Source organism: Nyctereutes procyonoides, unplaced genomic scaffold (assembly GCF_905146905.1).
Source record: "Nyctereutes procyonoides isolate TBG_1078 unplaced genomic scaffold, NYPRO_anot_genome, whole genome shotgun sequence".
NCBI classification, from domain to species: domain Eukaryota; kingdom Metazoa; phylum Chordata; class Mammalia; order Carnivora; family Canidae; genus Nyctereutes; species Nyctereutes procyonoides.
Window position 1 is genome coordinate 8,104,501 of NW_026575148.1, and position 18,973 is coordinate 8,123,473.

The 18,973-nt window shown below is 42.8% G+C and overlaps 1 protein-coding gene across 11 annotated transcripts in view; it reads left to right on the forward strand.

The window, feature by feature from the left end:
* Positions 1–18,973, forward strand: part of CAST (calpastatin) — a 112,634-nt gene that overhangs the window by 26,000 nt on the left and 67,661 nt on the right. For 9 of the 11 annotated variants that reach the window (XM_055312811.1, XM_055312809.1, XM_055312816.1 and 6 more), the window contains exon 3: positions 7,791–7,862. In XM_055312811.1, coding sequence (XP_055168786.1) covers positions 7,791–7,862 — 72 coding nt within the window. Of the gene's footprint in view, positions 1–7,790; positions 7,863–14,459; positions 14,566–18,973 lie in introns of those variants that run through there. The other 2 variants (XM_055312818.1, XM_055312817.1) reach the window with 2 other exon arrangements.

The window sequence follows — 18,973 nt, forward strand, 5'->3', positions numbered from 1 at the left end:
GGGAAGCCTTTCAGGAATGGGCATCTAAAAACCAACTTGCCCCTTTATTCATACCCAAACCTTCATCTTACTTGGGATTTGGTGAGTTTCTTGGATTGACAGGTTCATCAGATTTGGAAATGTGTCTGTTGGCCATTAGTTCTTCATCTATTTTGTTTTGTTCCCATCTCTCTCCTCTTCTTTAGAGGGTGAGATAATTATACATAGATTGGCTGCTTCAGGTTGTCCCTCGGCCCCCTGACCCTCTGTTCCCCACCCTCTAGTCTTTACTCACTGTTTCATTCTGGCTAGTTTCTATTGCTATGAATCCACATTCACCAGTCTTTTCTTTTGCGATACCTCATCAGCTCTTAATCCCAATGTATTTTTCATCTCAGACATTGCATTTTGTTATCTTAAGAAGTCTGATTTGGGTGATTTTTAAGAAAATGTCTTTCATGTCCCTCCTTAACTTATTTTTTAAAAGCTTCATATTTTGAAATAAGTAGATTCCAGGAAGTTGCAAAGATACTGTGGAGAGGTCCCCTGTATCCTTCCTGCATTGGTTACGTGTTAGGTAATTATAGTACAATATCAGAACTAGGAGGTTGACATTGGAACAACGTGTGTACGTAGTTCTATGCCATTTTATCACACGTAGGGATTCCTGTAGCCAGCGCTGCGATCAAGATACCATGCTTTTTGAACATTCTATTTTCCTACTTATGGAAAATTAAGGTTTTGTTTTGTTTTGTTTTGTTTTCTGCTTCTAGGCATGCCTGGTAGCTTTTTATTTGATGTCAAACAGATGTGAGCTTCATCTAGTTGGGTGCTTGTTTATTGTCACCGCTACCTTAAGTTTCCTGGAACTATGTTCTGGGACACAGTTAAGTTACCTGGAAAAGGTTTAATCTTTTGAGGTTTGCTTTTAAGCTTTGTTTGGCTGGAGCAGAGCAGCCTTTAGAGGTGGACTGTCCTGTCTTTCTGTGGACTCTACCAATGATTCTGACTGCGGGGGACACACTCTATTCCTGGTCTGTGGGAGCCCTCCAGATTATACCTCTGCTCTTTCTGGGTGTTCTTTACCCAGATGTGGGGTTTCTTCGCAGGATGCGCATGCAGACTTTTGGGGCTCTCTGTTGCAGCTTTTTTCTTTCTGGTGCTTTCCCTGTGAACCGCTTAAGCCCCCTTGGTCTGTGGAATTCCCATCTCTACCTCCTCAACCCGAGATCGATGGCTTCTTCCTGGGTTCCTCTTCCATGTTCCGTGTTCATGCAGCCTGGAAACTTCTCCAGGCAGGAAGCTTCTCCTTAGCCTTCTCCTAAGCCCACCTTCACTCATTTATTTCCCTGTCAGGAAACATCCCATGCTGTCTGGTGTCCAATGTATGAAACCCACTGTTTCATATTATTCTCTGGGAGTTTTTTAGTTGCTCAGGGTAGAAACCCTCCTCATTTTTTTAATCTAAATTTCCTTACACCTTTTTTTTTTAAGATTTTATTTATTTGAGGCAGAAACAGAGGGAGAGAGCACAAGTAGGGGGAGTGGCAGGCAGAGGGAGAGGGAAAAGCTGGCTCCCGGCCGAGTGGGGAGCCCAGTGTGGTGCTCGAACCCAGGACCCCAGGATCATGACCTGAGCTGAAGGCAGACACTTAACCAACTGAGCCACCCAGACGCCCCTTCCTTACACTTTTAAATCCAAATATCCTTATGTACAAACTTCATAAGTGTAAAAGGAAAATGTACTTGTACTTGAAAGGAGCATGTGGCCCAGCTTACGGACTTAAGTTCCTTCCTTTCCTGTGAAAGTGTTTGAGCAGTTTTGAAGTTGAGTTGTTAAATTTTTCTCATTCATAAGCCTGATCACTGACCTTACTTCTTTGTTCACATACTGAGTTTTAGTGCTTTCCAGGCACTCTGCCACCATTTAAATGTGCAACAAAACTGTTGAAATCATCCCTGTGGTGTCTTGACATCTGACACCTTGTAGTGTCTCATAAGGGTCTCAAGAAACACATCGAGGTCATATTTATTTCTGCAAATATTTTGACCCTGAATCACCACCACCTCACTCCCTGCACACACACACACACACACACACACACACACACACACACACACACACAAGACCTGTGTGACAATGCCAGCAGCTGTGGAACCCATCAGAGCAAGGTCCAAAAGGGATTGTTCTTTGACATCGGATGCCAGACCAGCAGGACCTGCTGCTGGCAGGCCTCACTCAATAGGGAGGCTTTTCAGTATTAACCCTGTAAGTAGTCCTGGGCCCCCCTTAGCCAGCACTTAGTGAGTAATCCCGGTATGTCTGGCTGTGGGTTAGTTGTATCACATTTACACCTTCTGTGTAATCCCCAGAGCTCATGCAGACCTAGGAGTGTGATGCGTTCCCTCCAGTCAGAATCATTGGGTACTCAGAAGGGTATCCTCCCTGTATTAAAAAAGAAAAAAAATTAGTCCTACTCTGAAGGCTGCTTTCATCCCCCCTAACAAAGCTTAAAAGCAAACCTCAAAAGGATCAAACTCTTCCCAAATAACTTGTCTCCATTATTAGAATCATGGCTAGTCCTAAGGGAAAAAAAAATCACCTTTTTTCTATAATGAAAGGAAATAATTTTTTCCTGATTATATAAATAATAAAAGCTAATGGAAAACTCAACAGCCACTGTTGAGCCACTAAAGATTCCTCATGAGTTAAAACGAGGCCTGTTGGAGTTGCCCTTGGGGAGATCAGTCTGTTTCATTGCTGCTTGATCAAGAACTTTGGGTCTCTCCAGAGTAGGGATTTCCAATGTATGGGCCACAGACCTTTCCTCATCTCCTTTGATCCTCTCGACCTCTGTCGTAGGTATGGGTATGGTTATTCTTTTTTTCAGATGAGAAAAACAGTGCTTAGACACATGCATACTTTTGCCTATGGTCTCAGTAGGCATTTGGGGGAGCCAGGATTCTTGCCGCACATATCAAAAGATAGAGCCTTCATTCTAGGGAACCTGGCACCTTTCTTTGTGGTCACTAAGTCTCAGGATGACATAAGGCTTCATTCAGGGGACCTTTCCTGAGATTTTAGGAGTTAGTGACACAGCAAAGAGTTGTGTCTCACAGCAACTCTTTGCTGTGTCACTATTGAGCGTGACCTGTGAGAGCCAGAGCAACAGGTCCTGCTGGTCTGGCACCAGATGTCAAAGACCCTTCTGGACCTTGCTCTGCTGGGTTCCACAGGGGGATTTTTCTGAGATTTTAGGATATAGTGACATAGCAACTCTTTGCCAGGCTCGTGGAACTTCACTGATACTCTGAAAACAGTTTTTAAGACTTGAGTTCTGACTCCTTTAATAAACAATTTTTATTGTGGACTATGGCAGACGTAGGAAAATGGTCTATAATTCATTCTTTTCATACCTTTCCACAGCTGCATATAGAAGTGATCTAATTCTAGTCACTGAATTTCACTGCTCAAGCATGTGGTGCTTCTTTTGGGGGTCTCTTGACTGGCAGACTCTGAACCACTTTTGGAGTAGGAGAGGCTGCTTAAAGTAGATGTGGCTTCATAGTCCATGAAAATAGGGCCTGTTTACATTTAGGACTGCAGGAGAGATCGCATGTTCTCTGTCAGTCGGTAGGACTGAGGCCCTGTGGCATGTTCAATTGGGAGGAGGGGATGACTCAGCCAGCCCCTGACCTGACAGATGGGGATGAGGGGCACTATCCTCCTGATGGTTTCCCTTCTGATCGTTAATGGGTGTAGGGGTGGCTTAGTTGCTTACTCGTCTGCCTTTGGCTCCAGTCATGATCCCAAGGTCCTGGGATCAAGTTCTGTGTCGGGCTCCCTGCTTAGTGGGAGCTGTTTTCTCCCTCTCCCTCTGCCCCTGCTCCTGCTCTCTCTCTCGCTCATGCACTTTCTCCCTCTCTCAAATAAATACATAAATAAATAAATAAATAAATAAATAAATAAATAAATAAATAAATAAAATCTTTTAAAAAAATAAAACTTAAGTTAAAGAAGTGCTCATAAATATTGTAAGAGTTGTGATTGGTTGGCAAGGGAAAATCTTCTGGATGGCTTTGGTCTATGGGTTTATGGAAATGAAAAAAGATAATTTAACTCCAAATTTGAGTTATTATAGTACTGGCATCCTCATTTAATGTCTTAATCTTTTAGAGACTAGAGCATATCTGTGTGTTAGGACAAATGCAGAGTCAGAGCCAAATGAGCTGGTTTTGAGAGTTTCTACTTACTGTGAGTGGATGCATTCTCTTCTTTCTGAGGGTAGATCCAGCCCTATCACTAGTGAATATGCAGGCTTAACCAGGGCACAGGTGTCAAGGCTAGAGTGGGGTTTTAAGGGCCAGTGCTCCCAGATGATAAGGGGATGGGGGAGTGAAAGAGAACAATGAAACAGAAGGTGACATGAAGCCAGAGGACTTTGAGAATTCTTCAGCTGGAGATAAGGGAAGACTCATGAGGGTTAGATGGTTACCAGAGAAGATCAGAGAGCAGGCTAAAGCTGAAAGAAACCAATGATCTCAAACATACCTGAATCTAGGGCCATCCTAAACCCGTATCAGTTCAGGTTAAATATCTTGCTGTTTCATCTCATGCCATGTATGCCCATGCCCACCGTGCTTCACCTGCACTGGCTTCTTTCTGTGCAGAGGCCAACTTGCCAAACCCATTCATATCATAGGGCCTTTGCACATGTGACTCTGTCCATCTAGGATGCCTCCCGTCCCCCATCCCATATTTTCATGATTGGGTTATTTGCAGTCAGTCTTACTCAATGTCATTTCTTTCTGTACCCCATCTGGAGTGAGCCCTAGCCAGTCACTCCCTGTAACATTACCCTGTTTCATTGTCTTTAGAGCCTGCATCATTCTCTGAAATCATTTTTTTTTTTTTTACTTATTTAGAGTCTGAGTGCTCCTACTGGAATGTAAGCACTATGAGAGCAGGAAATTTTTCTGTTTAATTAGTTATTACATCTCCACTGCTTAAATAGGCCAAGGCTTATAGCCAGAGTTCAGTAAATGCCTGTCCAATGAGTGAATGAATGAAGAGATGCATGAAGTCAGACACAAAGAAAGATGGCCAAGACTTATATAACAGCCAAAACATCTGTAATCAAGTGTTGGTTACTAACCTGAGGATGAGGAGTTTGTCCTCTGGTATATGTATACATTTCTAAGCTTTTGTATTGTGTCTTAAGAACCTGACACTGAAAAGGGTGTAATAAATATTAGATAATAGCAAGAGTAGAATGTGTAAAGATAATAAAAGATAATTTTTACACACTCTATTCTTGCTTCAGCTAAACTAAATGAATCCTCTGCAGACTAGGTTATACAGAGTCAGAAGGTAAGGTACGCTTTGGGGTGATAGGTCATACTCACAGGAAAGCTGAGAGATCCTCATGTGAGTTACAAGTTATTGAATTTAATGAATTAAAATAAAACATAAACCTTGAGTTCTTATAAAGGTAAAATAAGAATCAGGATGTATATTAAGTTCAAATAGTTATTTTTTTAACTTAACTGTTTCATAACTTAGCCCAAAAAAACCCCAGTTTTTTAATTCTCTTGGGCAAATCCTAGCTGACATGTTAGAATGGAATTCATTTACAGATGAGCCAGGCTCTGGTATGGGTGCTGTGACTCAGTGGAGAGGATACGTCCCTAGGGCAGGATTAGAACATGACCTTCCTTGATCATAGTTGAGACCAAAGGCTAGTAGCCGGAGTGCAGGGCAACTGTGGCCCATAAAGCGATAGCTTGAGCTTTCTGGGGTTCGATCTCCTTACTGGAAAGGATGAGAGGTTGAAATGCCTAATGAGGTTGAGGTTAATAACCCCCCTGCTAGTCTTGTCCTTATTTCTTAGGACTGGTCCATGTATACACCATGGCTTTCAGAAGCTATTACACTTTATATTTTGAAAAGAGACTTGTGATGTGGATAAAATCTAGGCCATCCCCTCCTTTCACCATCTCCCATACTGCCGTCACAATACTGGCTTTTTCACAGCCACTTTTAGTTTTATCCCATTTATCTAAGACTTACTTACTTCTTCCCTTGGCCGATGGTACTGCATGTATGCTTGGGAGAGATTTTAGTCCGTAGGTGATGTCTGGGAGCCTTAAGTCAATGACCGTGAGGCCTCTTGGATACCCATTTCATTAACATGTGTCCACCCTGCTGCTTTGGTGACCTTCCAGAAGTGCTCTAAATGTGGTCAGCTATGGGCATGTAAAGATGATACTTTGAGGACAATAAGCTAAGTTTTGACTTTTCTGCTTGCAGAGATGATATTTCCCCTGAAGGAAAAGAAGGCTTTGGCTCAAGATTTGATGGCAGGCATTTTCAAAAAAAAAAAAAAAAGAAATCAAGCATATAAATCTTGCTAAATATTAAAGAATTAAACCAGGTTGCTCTCAATTATATATTTTAAAAATTTCATTATATAGACATACAACTTCTTAATATGCTATGTACCAGCAGTACTGTCCCTCCTGTATTCAATGCTTACAGTGCGTTTTACACATATGACAGCTGTCAGAGCATAGTCTCACCATTTGACATTATAAAACTGTATAGTTTGTCAACTTGCCTCTCTGAGATATGGATCTTCATAAGAGACATATCAAGGCCTTGTTGAGAAAGAAGCTGTATATTTTACCTTTCCTTTTCTCTGCTCTCCACTTATTGTTCTTTTATCAGTTGAAATGGTGGTATAGTTTTATAAGAAAATACAAAAAAAAGGACAAAGAAAATTTTTAAAAATCACTCTTAACTGCACCATCAGAAAATAACCTCAGATGAACTTCAGTGATCATATTATACATACTATTTTATAAGCTAATTTTTCTTCATATAAAATATGAATAATATGTTTTCATTTAATGAAGTGTTCTTCTGAACATGATATTTCATTCTGTAGCTGTCCATAATATAATCCTCTATTGGGGGGAGGCAATACAGGCAAGTAAGAGAATGGGATCTGAAGCATACTTTAACTAGCAGTGATGATGGCTGAGTTAATGTTCTCTCCCCATTCTCAGTCTCCTCACCCATAAAATGAGGATAACAATAGTGCCAGCTCTGTATCAGTTCCTATGAAGATTAAGTTATGATACATCGTACTTAAAACACTTACAGTGCTTGCACTAATGCTCTAAATAGATACTCTTACTAAAGCATTATTACCCTATTATTATCTGTCATTGTATTAATCTAATAAAATAATTGCCTGGCACATGGTAAGTAATCAGTAAACATTCATTACTATTACCTATATTGTGTCCAGCTTTTTAATGTGATAATACTATGATGAATATCTTTGAAGAAAAAAAGGCTTATGCTCTCTCTTCTTATTTCTCTAAGATTTTTACAAGTAGAATTACATCTTTGATACTTATTGCTAAATCACCCACTCTAGAGGTAGTACTAACACAAAGTCTCTAGCACGGTGAGAGAGAAAGCACCCACTTATCAAGGGGTGTTGTTTCTGGAATTGGCCCATGGAGGAAATGTAACTGCCTATGTGAGGATTTTTTGCAGGCCTCCAAAATCACTGACCCTCGAGCAATTGAGATTTATTTAACTTCCTCTTCCTTTTCAATGTTTATATAGTCTTGGAGCAAAGATAAGAAAAATGTAAAAATATATTTATTTTTTTGTATGCTTACTAGTATATTAGTCTGAAGTTTGCTTGAGAAGATATTTGTATGGATATGAAAATTTGCATTGTCTACATTGTTAAGGTGGTTTCCCCCATTGAAACTAATATTTTTTTATTTTTAAGAAAAAAGCTAGAAGCCTTGAGAGCAGTCAACCTTCCAGAACCCATGCTGGTGGAACAGCCCCGGCCACCAAGGTCAGTCATTTCTTAAACACGAAAAGATGGACCTAGTCTTCAGGTCCATCATTTGTGGGTGGGGTCTGTAGAGAAGGCAAATAGTGCCTGTATTTCATGATAAATTTTGAACAAAGTATCATTTCTATGTGGGGAGGAGGGGAATGTAATTTCTTAATAATGATTTCAATGATTTAAAGCCTAGTAAAACCATTTATGCTTTAATTCTTCTTAGCATATAGTAAGTGTCCAGTAAATATTATTATCACAATACCTATAAATAATAGTGGACTTTGACACATACCATGAGTAGAAATATAGTGCTCTCACCTCTTCAGAAAATAATTCAGATTCTCTTCATGTCCATTAGCCACACCAGGTTCTCTGCTAAATGCTCCATATAATTATCTTATGTAGTCTCCTCACAATGTTATAATTATTATTCCTTTATACCTGAGGACACCAAGGCTCAGGGAGGTTAAGATCACAAAGCCAGGAAGATGGAGGTAGGGTTTGAACCCAGGTTTCCTGTTCATATAAGGTCCTCAACACTGCTGGACCCCAGAAGCTGGAATTGAGCATTCTTTGGTAACACAGCTCTTCAGAGTTTTGCAACTTCTAAAAATCACTGAAACAACATATTTCAAAACAAAAAGTACAATTTTAGCTAGTAGTTTTCCACATTTAAAACTAGTTATAGGGATCCCTGGGTGGTGCAGCGGTTTAGCGCCTGCCTTTGGCCCAGGGCGCGATCCCGGAGACCCGGGATCGAATCCCACGTTGGGCTCCCGGTGCATGGAGCCTGCTTCTCCCTCTGCCTGTGTCTCTGCCTCTCTCTCTCTCTCTCTCTCTCTCTCTCTCTCTCTCTGTGACTATCGTGAATAAATAAAAATTAAAAAAATAAAAATAAAAAAAAATAAAACTAGTTATATTCAGCCCATTTCACTTGTGGTTTTCCAGTATGTCTGAGACCATCAAAAACCTTAACTTATTTCAGGACTGTCTATACAAATATTTTAAATAAACATTTTTCCTTTAAAACTGGTGGCTTTCCTATGGAAGTTTGCGGACTTTCTCAGATAGGTTGCTTGCTTGATTAAGAGTTCATATTTTAGTGCTTCTAAAGTTGGCCAGAGTTGAACAGATTTGGGGGCGCTACAGTGTCAACGCTCAGTATGGGTAAGAGGTCTTCTGCACTGCCAAACAAATCCGAGTTGCCTCTTTGCCACTTATTACTAGCAAGTTTACTTAGCCCCATAGAGCCTCAGTTTCTTCATCTGTAAAATGGGGATAGGATGGCTCTTGACAGATCTGCCAAGAGGCTTAAGTACATAATAATAAAATATATAAAACTCTTTGCCCTGAGCCTGGCATTTAGTAGATGCTAGAAAAATGTATCTTGTTAGCCTCATACTCTGTTGTTTGGATGTCTGAAACTAAAAAGAGGAGCAGCCTGAGTGGCTCAGCGGTTTAATGCTGCCTTCAGTCCAGGGCCTAATCCTGGAGTCCCGGGATCGAGTCCCACGTCAAGCTCTCTGCATGGAGCCTGCTTCTCCCTCTGCCTGTGTCTCTACCTCTCTGTCTCTCATGAATAAATAAATAAATAAATAAAATTAAATAAATAAACCTTAGAAACTAAAAAAGATTTTTCAAATATGTTCTGTCTTTTATAGTACTTTTATTTACTAAATAAATTTAAATTATGCCTCTAAAAAATGAGAAGCCTCATTAGAAAACCCCAGCCCTATGAGATTTAGTGAATCATCTGTAGGTGATTTCCAAATTTTGGAATTATCTAAATTCTCGGGCAGGGTGGTGGTTAGTACATTGTGGAAAATCACACCCAGTTTTCTCTTGAAGTTAGCCATAAGGAGCAGTCCCTTTTCCGTCTTTTTTTTTTTTTTTTTAACACACAAAGTTATCATCCAGTCATCCTGAGGTTATAAAGAATTTTGATATCTCCCCCAAACCCTGCTCTGTCTCAAGAAACTGAGGGAGGGGGCCTAGCTGGGAGGTGGAGACATTTTAGCCACCTATCTATCTATCTATCTATTTATTTATTTGTTTGTTTGTTTGTTTATTTATTTATTTAATACCAAACCTGACATTCTTTCCTTAGCTTCTAAAACATTGTCATCTCCTTACCTACATTATTCTCTGTCCTGTTGCAATCCCTCACTATATATTCCTGACTCACTTTGCTTCACCAGTTCCCTGAATATTAGTTTCCCCAGGGTTTTATTCTTCACTCCTTTCCTTCTCGTATCTTTAACATTTATAGAATTTGGAAGAAAAAAAAATATATATATACGTATATATTACACTTGCTTATTTCTTCTTTTGATGTTTGGTTGAAAGGGCTTTAATTCAGGATCAACAACACCGTAAAGATTTTATTTGAGAGAGAGAGCAAGAGAGCACATGCACACACACACACACACACACACACACACACACGAGCGCATGCAAGCCCAAGTTGGGGGGGCGGCGGTGGAGCAGAGGGAGAGAGAAGATCTCAAGCTGACTATGGAGTCATGGGAGGCTGGATCTCACGACCCTGAGGTCATCACTGAGCCAAACTCAAGAGTCGGACACTTAACCGACTGAGCCATCCGGTACCCCTGCATCATCATCACTTTCATACAAAGGTCATTCCCATGCATCATTTAGAAAAGCTGGGGGTAATAGCATTTGTGATCACTTAAAGCCTTTTATTATACAATTAATTCTTATAACACGCACAGGCAACATCATATTGCCCCAACACATGACATGACAAAATAGTAGATATAATTAGCCATGAGAATTAGTCTTGGTTTTCTTGATTCTTGACACACTGAACTTAAAAACTAAAATAAATTATAGTTCTGCCATTACAAAGAAAACTTTACAGCCTGTCTTAAAAGTTAAATATTTAATTTGAAGTCATGCATAAGCTGCGTGATATAGAATGGTTGCCGTGTATTGCAGAACTGTTTTATGGGCGTTCTTATGAAATGAGTAATTATGTGCGCAAATAATACCACTTCTATTGTGCATTTCTGGGCTTGGAAAACCCAAAGCGCTTAAGTGGCATAAGTCTTTCTAACTCAAAATAATTATTGTAAAATGGGTAGTGCTTATTAATATTCAATTTTTGATTAATTAGTAATGAACACTAATGAGACTGCAGAAATTATTCATGCTTTTATTAAAGCCAGTATGAAAATAGTTGTGACCCATAATCAGTGATGCAGTTGTATCGCTGGAAGAGCTCTCAGGCAACATGTATCGTAACCACCTCCTGTTCAGGTGAGGAAACCAAGGTTGAACTTGCATTAAGGAATGTGGCTGCAGAAACTACTAAGAAGATATATTTGTCAAGGCTGTTAGTTCCAACTGGAATCCCATCTGTTTCAAACCAAAAAAGAATTTCTTAAGGATAGCAGGAGTAGCTTGTGGAGGGATCCAGAAGATTCTAGCAGTGGGAATCTGAAGTTCCACAGCTAAGGAAAATGCCCAGCTACACCATCGGAGCTTCTTTTGCTGCCACCACAGCTTGAGCACCAAACAAAGTTAGGACTGGATGCCAGAAACTCTGCCACTGCCAATCTTGAAGATTAATGTGCCTTGTCAGACACAGATTTCTGGGTGAGCAGTGGTCTCCTTACACTGCTCACTTCCAGTCTCCTTCTTTTATGGCACATCTGTTTGACCATCAAAAGTCACATACCTCAACCCTATTACAAGGGAATCTGGGATTGTGAATGTTCTGGATTCTACTTTGCATATTGATTAGGTGGGAAATTTATTAATATGTAGTAAGGGTTTTCAAATGTGTGGCCAGCTGCCAACTGACATATCTACTACAGAAAGGAAAATGAGAGAACTGCCTAACTGAACAGGAATATAAATAAATCATGATATGTTATTCAGCAATATTAGGCCTTTAAAGCAGAAGAAGAGGGGATCCCTGGGTGGCTCAGTGGTTTAGCGCTTGCCTTTGGCCCAGGGAGTGATCCTGGAGTTCCAGGATCGAGTCCCGGGATCGAGTTCCATGAGTTCCACAAGTCCCTGCTTCTCCCTCTGCCTGTGTCTCTGCCTGCCTCTCTCTGTTCGTCTCTGTCTCTGTCTCTGTCTCTCTCTGTGTTTCTCATGAATAAGTAAAAAAAAATACATTTAAAAATAATAATAATAAAACAGAAGAAGATACAGACAACTTTTCTCCCAGCAGCCGAGGAGAAGATATGCGAAGGAATAAGCCCCCATCAGAGAATTCTTTTGTGATTTTGCTCCTGGTTTTGCCATAAATAGCTATGTTGGCATAGCTCTCTCCTCTCAAAAAAAAAAAAAATAGCTCTCCTCTCAGGTGCTAATTTTCTCATTCATAAGATTACTGAGAGGCTGAATAAACTATGTATGTTCTGGCATTTAATGTCGGCCTCACCCACAGGTACCACATGTGATTTGGAGACAGACTCTATGTGTTAAATTGGCAAGCATTTTTATTTTAATAATCATGTATATATTTTAATGTGCCAAAAAATAAACTAGCACCTCAAACTCATGATCCCAAGGATAGTTTTCCTTAAGTCAGGCTAAATTAAAAGTTAAAAAGTAAATCCAGTTTTTCAAATATTAAGTAAATGTAAAACATTTATATAGTCAATTACAAATATTATAGGCAATGCACAAGCAACCAATGTTTGGAAAACAAGATTCAGAGAAGTAAGTCTCATTTTAATATTCGCATTGAACCAGGGGGTTTTTATTAAAACGAAGATTCTGATTCAGGAAGTCTACAGTGAGACTGAGATACTGCTCTGCTAACAACCTCCTAGTTGCTGCTGTTCCTGCTGGTCTAGCAACTACACTTTGGGAAGCAAGGATGCTGAATTGTTCTGATTACAGGTAGCTCAGACTACCTGTACCTTAGATTACCTAAACAGTGATTGGAGAAAGTGGTATGAATACAGATTCTCAGATTCCAAGCCAAGAATTCTGATTCAAGAGGGTAGAGTGAGGCCCAGGGTTTTTATATAGTTAATAGCTACCCCCAGGAGTGTCAGATGCAGATGATCTGAGGACCACAGTGGGAGAAAGGATGAACCTCAAAGGTAGACAAAGCACATTCAGAAGTAATAACATCCCTCTTCATTTCTGAGAAAAGGAGCCTCTTTCTACAGGTACAGCAAGATAAGACAAAAATTTATTTCATAGCATGTAATTACTCGTCTGCACTCTTGAGGAGCACAGGATCCCTCACCTTCAGTGAGGAAGACGTGCTGCCCAACTAGGGGCTGCGGTACCCAGGACTCATTCCTATTGGGGTGTGGCCCAAATAAGTCACCCTGTGGTCTTTTTGTCATAGGGGGAAATGAATGCCTGTGAAACCTATATGAGCTGAGGCTTAATTTAAAAAAATTAAAAGGAAAGAAAATACTAATGATAAAAAAGGAATTATTAAAAGATTTATTTATTTGAGAGAGAGAGAGCATGAGCCTGGGGAGGGGAGGAAGGAAAGGGACACCCCGCAGAGCAGGGAGCCTGATGCTGGCTGGGTCCCAGGACCCTGGGATCACGACCTGAGCCGAAGGCAGCAGCTTAACCAACTGAGCCACCCAGGCACTCTTCAATAAGGAATCTTTAAACTGTGTTTTCAATGAGAATAATTTTAAGGACAAGGTCTTCTGCTCAGGGAATCATAAAATATTAGACTCAGAAGGGCTCTTACTTCACCAGCTTTACTTAACAGAAGTAAACAAAAAGTGAAAATTAATAAGGTGGCTGTGAGGAACACCTTGCAGGGAGAGTAGAGGGACCCCACCTTCTCTGCTTGGTGTGCGTACAAAGCTGTGCACATGAGCTCTCTGCCTTTCTCATGCCAGCTGGCGGTCACCTCTGCTTTGGCTGGAAGCAGCCCTGAGTCACTGCTCAGCTGTCACCAGCTAGGCCAGAGGTCTCAGCTCCCCAGTCACCCACCGCCACCTCCTCCTCCTCCTCCTCCGGACACACCCCAGGATCAGTGTCCAGAGTCTTTACTGTGACTGGCTTGTGGCTTTGGGAAAAGTGGGCTTTCCACATTTCTTTTCAGATTTCCTCTTTTCTATTAGCACTACCATTTATTCTGTATTTATCAGTTGCCATCCTTGTAGAACAAAGAGCATTTCTTTTCCCTCCCACCCTTCCTCCCTCCCTCCCTTCATTCATTCATTCATTCATTCATTCATACATTCATAGCAGTACATACGTATGAATTCTCATTTTATTCATTGGCTTAAAGTCCATTTTTCGTATGTGACATTTTAAATCATAATAAGATAACATGTGCGATAATTCAGCAGAAATTTGACGGTGCCACTGCTCTCCAAAATACCCCCTCTGCCCCTGGAGGCCTGAGGACTTGCGAATCCCGGCGGCGGCCCTGATGAGCTTGCTGTTCAGCTTGAGAAGGGGTATTTGGGAGGCGTGTTGGCAAGGGCGCCCCCTTCGCTCCCTTGGTCGGGGCCTCGGGCTCCAGCGGGGGCTGCACCCGGCGGCGAGGCTTCCCGGGCGGGCGGGGCGGGGCCGGGGCCGGGGGCGGGCGCGGGGCGCGGGGTGCGGCTGCGTCGCGTCCGGGGCCGCCCCGTGGCTCCTGCGGCCGGAGGCTCCACCCAGCACCCGGGAGCCGCGGGCCGAGCCGGGCGGCGATGCCGACGCCCTGAGGAGCCAGCCCGAGTGCCTGGGCCCCGGAGTCGGGCGCCGAGTGAGTACCGAGCCGCCCCCCGCGCCCTCCCGGCCTCCGGAGCCCGCAGGTGCACCGCTTGCAGAAGGGCCCTAAGCTGCAGGGTGTCGCTTGCCCGCCCCTCCTCCCTGCCGGGGACACTGTTGCGGGCTCCTCTGGTGACCCTGCCCGGCCTCCGGAGCCCGCAGGTGCACCGCTTGCAGAAGGGCCCTAAGCTGCAGGGTGTCGCTTGCCCGCCCCTCCTCCCTGCCGGGGACACTGTTGCGGGCTCCTCTGGTGACCCTGCCCGGCCTCCGGAGCCCGCAGGTGCACCGCTTGCAGAAGGGCCCTAAGCTGCAGGGTGTCGCTTGCCCGCCCCTCCTCCCTGCCGGGGACACTGTTGCGGGCTCCTCTGGTGACCCTGCCCGGCCTCCGGAGCCCGCAGGTGCACCGCTTCCAGAAGGGCCCTAAGCTGCAGGGTGTCGCTTGCCCGCCCCTCCTCCCTGCCGGGGACTCTGTTGCGGGCTCCTCTGGTGACCCTGCCCGGCCTCCGGAGCCCGCAGGTGCACCGCTTCCAGAAGGGCCCTAAGCTGCAGGGTGTCGCTTGCCCGCCCCTCCTCCCTGCCGGGACACTGTTGCGGGCTCCTCTGGTGACCCTGCCCGGGCCTCCGGAGCCCGCAGGTGCACCGCTTCCAGAAGGGCCCTAAGCTGCAGGGTGTCGCTTGCCCGCCCCTCCTCCCTGCCGGGGACACTGTTGCGGGCTCCTCCGCCGAGAATGTGTCTGGTGACCCTGATGCGCGGGTGGGCCCCTCAACCAGGGATTTGTGTGACCTGGAAAAAAAAAATGCAAAGAAGAGAAGCAGCAGCTCTGTTTCGTTTGGCAGTTTTATGGCTCGGCCCCTCCCCTTCCCCTCGCGTCCCAGCCCTGCCGTCCCTACTGCGCTGACCTCCGTTTTAGAGGATGAGCTCACTCTGGGTAACCTTTGCCCATACCTGATACGTGCAGGGTGCGGTGCGGCATATGCTGCAACATGTTCTGGTTCTATTTCCTTGAACACGACCCGAGACTGGTCCCATAACATCCCTCAGGGGTACTTTGTCTTTCAAGAATGCAAGGTGTATTCATAGAGATTTCACAATCTCTCCTGTGCTCATAGGGTCAAGAGGCAAATTGTTTATTCCTCTATTACAGCTTGAGAACATGAGGCGGAGTTGAGGAAACTTATTTAAGGGGCAAGGCCTTGGGTTCTCTGATTAGTCTTCTAGGAACCCACCTGTATACATTGGGAGGAACCGGAATGCTCAACCAGCCACCCTGCAAAGTGTCTGCTGGCTGAGGTGTTGTGTAGGGCGAAAACCTCTGCATTGCAGAGAAGGTCCTTAAGGAGTGGCATCTGCTGCTCAAAGGCGGAGACTTATTTTCTAATGAAGAGCTATTGAGTGTCTCTCCCAAGTGTGTTTGTGGGCATCAAATTCAACTTTTGCACGCTGATTTTTTTTCAGTATTTAAAAGGACATTTGTTGCTGGGAATGTGGTGGGAAGGGAGTGATGTCTGGGTCCCAGAAGACATTATAGCATAAAAGTGGTGACGGTTAGCAAAGTCATGCCGAAGTGGGAAAGGCCGCATCGGCTGACGGATGGAGAAAGGGTAAGCGGCCAGTAGCAGTGAGGGTGGGCTGGGAATCCATGTAGGCACTGCAAGGACCCTTGGTGTCTGTTATAAATAGGTGAGCTTTGCGGACTGCAGGGCGGTGTTAATGAAGCAGCACAGTCAAATATAAATGTTAGCTGTGGTTCCATTCACATGCTTTAAAAAAATTCCCATTGCATGAGAAGAGTTGATTATACAGTATTAGTGATGAATTTAGTTCCTTGATTGTTCTCTGAATGTACTGAAGAAAACGGGTTCCTATTGATCTTTTTTCATTTGATAAAACCAGTCTTATTTTTCAAATCAAGTTGTGGGACTGGATCCCAGGAATCTGGGATCACGCCCTGAGCCAAAAGCACATGCTCAACCGCTGAGCCACCCATGCATCCCGCACCCCTAACATTTTGAAGTTGAAAGCCATTCACATAGAAAACAAAATGCAATTGTTTGTGACAACCATTGTACTTTCCTAGTAGGCAGATTATTAATTCAATATATCAGGAAAACTACAGGATTAAATACGTTCCTCTTATTTAGTTAGACACATTGATGCTAAGACATATATTCCAGATTCATATACTTTCTAAAATAAGAACATTGATAGGTATAATGAAAAAGAAGTTACAAAGATGTGCATGTGTACAGGAAAGCATAGACTGTCGGGTTTTATTTAAAGCAGACCAACTGATTAAGTAGCTCACATTTGGGGAAAAAAATAGTTCCACCTAAGACATAGTGATATGTTAGAGATATGTTGCTGATGGTTTCCTAAGGAATGAAGACTATGAAAGTCGTCTAAGCAAAGCCTCCTCAATTGCAGATATTTGTTAAAGCACGCCAAGGAGAAGGTTATTGGTTTTCAGACAGAGAATGCAGGCCAGTAGGCTGATTCCAGACTAATCTATAGCCCTAGAGCTCTCCCAATCTTGTAGGATGTGCCGAGCCCCCTTGAAATTCTCTAAGACGGTATTTGATGATGTGTCGTTCTGGAGAGCATTTGCATCAAATTCACCTGGGATACTTATTTAAAAATGGACATTTCCCGGGTTCTCCCTCAGAATTACCCAGTCAGAATCAAGGAGGAATCTATGGCTTAATGAGCTCTCTAGATAAATTTGTACACCGGTAAAGTTGGTAACCACCTGTTCTAACAAGCAAGTCCGACTATACAGAGCCTTTCCATAAGCAATCTTCCTCTGGCCTTAGCAATGCAGTAAGATCTCAGTGAATTTACTAAAAATTCTACTTACCCACAGGAGCTCAGACTCCTGAATCATACTGAGGTTTCCTCATGAACTCACTGATTAGTGATCATGACCCACAAGCAACACCCAGACCAGTTCTATTTCACTCAAAAGTCCCATAAGAGGTTGAGGCCAACTTAGCATGCAAGTGTAGCCTTTGGATTCTGTAAACCCTCTGGATTCTATGATGGGTTGAGGTCCCCTGCACAAGTGATACAAGAATAAAGACCTAGACCAGACCTTGGAGCCTTTGGAGTTGCTCCGAACAGAGGTGTTAGTGGAGGGGTCAGAGATCCCCGTTCCTACAGAGTAATCAGGGGCTCGGTCTATTGCAAAATGTTTCATTACCTATGCTAAGAGGGTGGCCAGAGAAAGTAGTGGGGAGTAGAATTATTTTCACCTTTTTCACTTACATGTGCTTTTTATATTTCCCCTTTATCATGAAAATGGAAAATTGTGTTTATATCCAACATGCCAAATAAAGTATTTTGATACAACTCCATTACTGTAGCTAGTCGTCATCAGAATCCTGGAATATAACAATACTCATGCTAAAATATATAATTATCTTGCGTGCTTTGACACATGCATCTTCTCATAATATTTTATTTACAGAGATGTATCAAAGGGCTTGGTCTACAGCAGAGGATTGAAGCTGGTAGCCAGAGTTTTCGTCTTCCATGATTCATAACTTCTCTTTTATATTCATCATCTCTTTAGTTATCGCTGTCTTCAATTTTTTAAAAAATATTTATTTGTTCATGAGAGACACAGGGAGAGAGAGGCAGAGACACAGGCAGAAAGAGAAGCAGGCTCCATGCAGGGAGCCGGATGTGAGATTCCATCTTGGGACCCCAGCATCACGCCCTGGGCCGAAGGCAAACACTCAACCCATGAGCCACCCAGGGATCCCTATCTTTAATTTTTTATGTCAAAACTTATCCAGTAACTCTTTCTATGTACCTGGAATAGAAAGGGCGTCTCCTGTCAGAATTCAGACTAATATTTTTAGGCATGTACAATGTATTTTAAATGTTTGAAAGCCTTTAGATGGGGAATGTACTCTCTACTTTGTCACCAAGCCCATTACCCTCTCTTCATACTGACTTGATTCATTCACATCACCTAGCATATATTTTCATTTGAGTTTTAGACCCCAATCTACAAAAATAGACAAATAATTATTTTTCTGAAAATTTGATTAGTCATTTGAAAATTGGATCATTTATACACACACACACACACACACACACACACACACTTACAGCTGAGCTGCATACTGGATGTGTGTAGCATTAGGAATTTCTCTCTTGGTCCAGAATACCTGCCTATAAAATGATAGCAACATTGGGATTGGAGATGTCTGTTGCATGCTCTTGCCTTACAGTGTAAGAAGGCGATAGAGGCATAATCACAGGTACCAAATGTCCCTGGGTTTTAGAACACATAGACTGGAGAGGATGAATATTGTTGAGGTATTGCAGGGCTGTCTTCTTAGAGAACATCTAGGCTTCTCATTAACTTGGTCTATCAGCACCAAAAATCTTCCTTTAA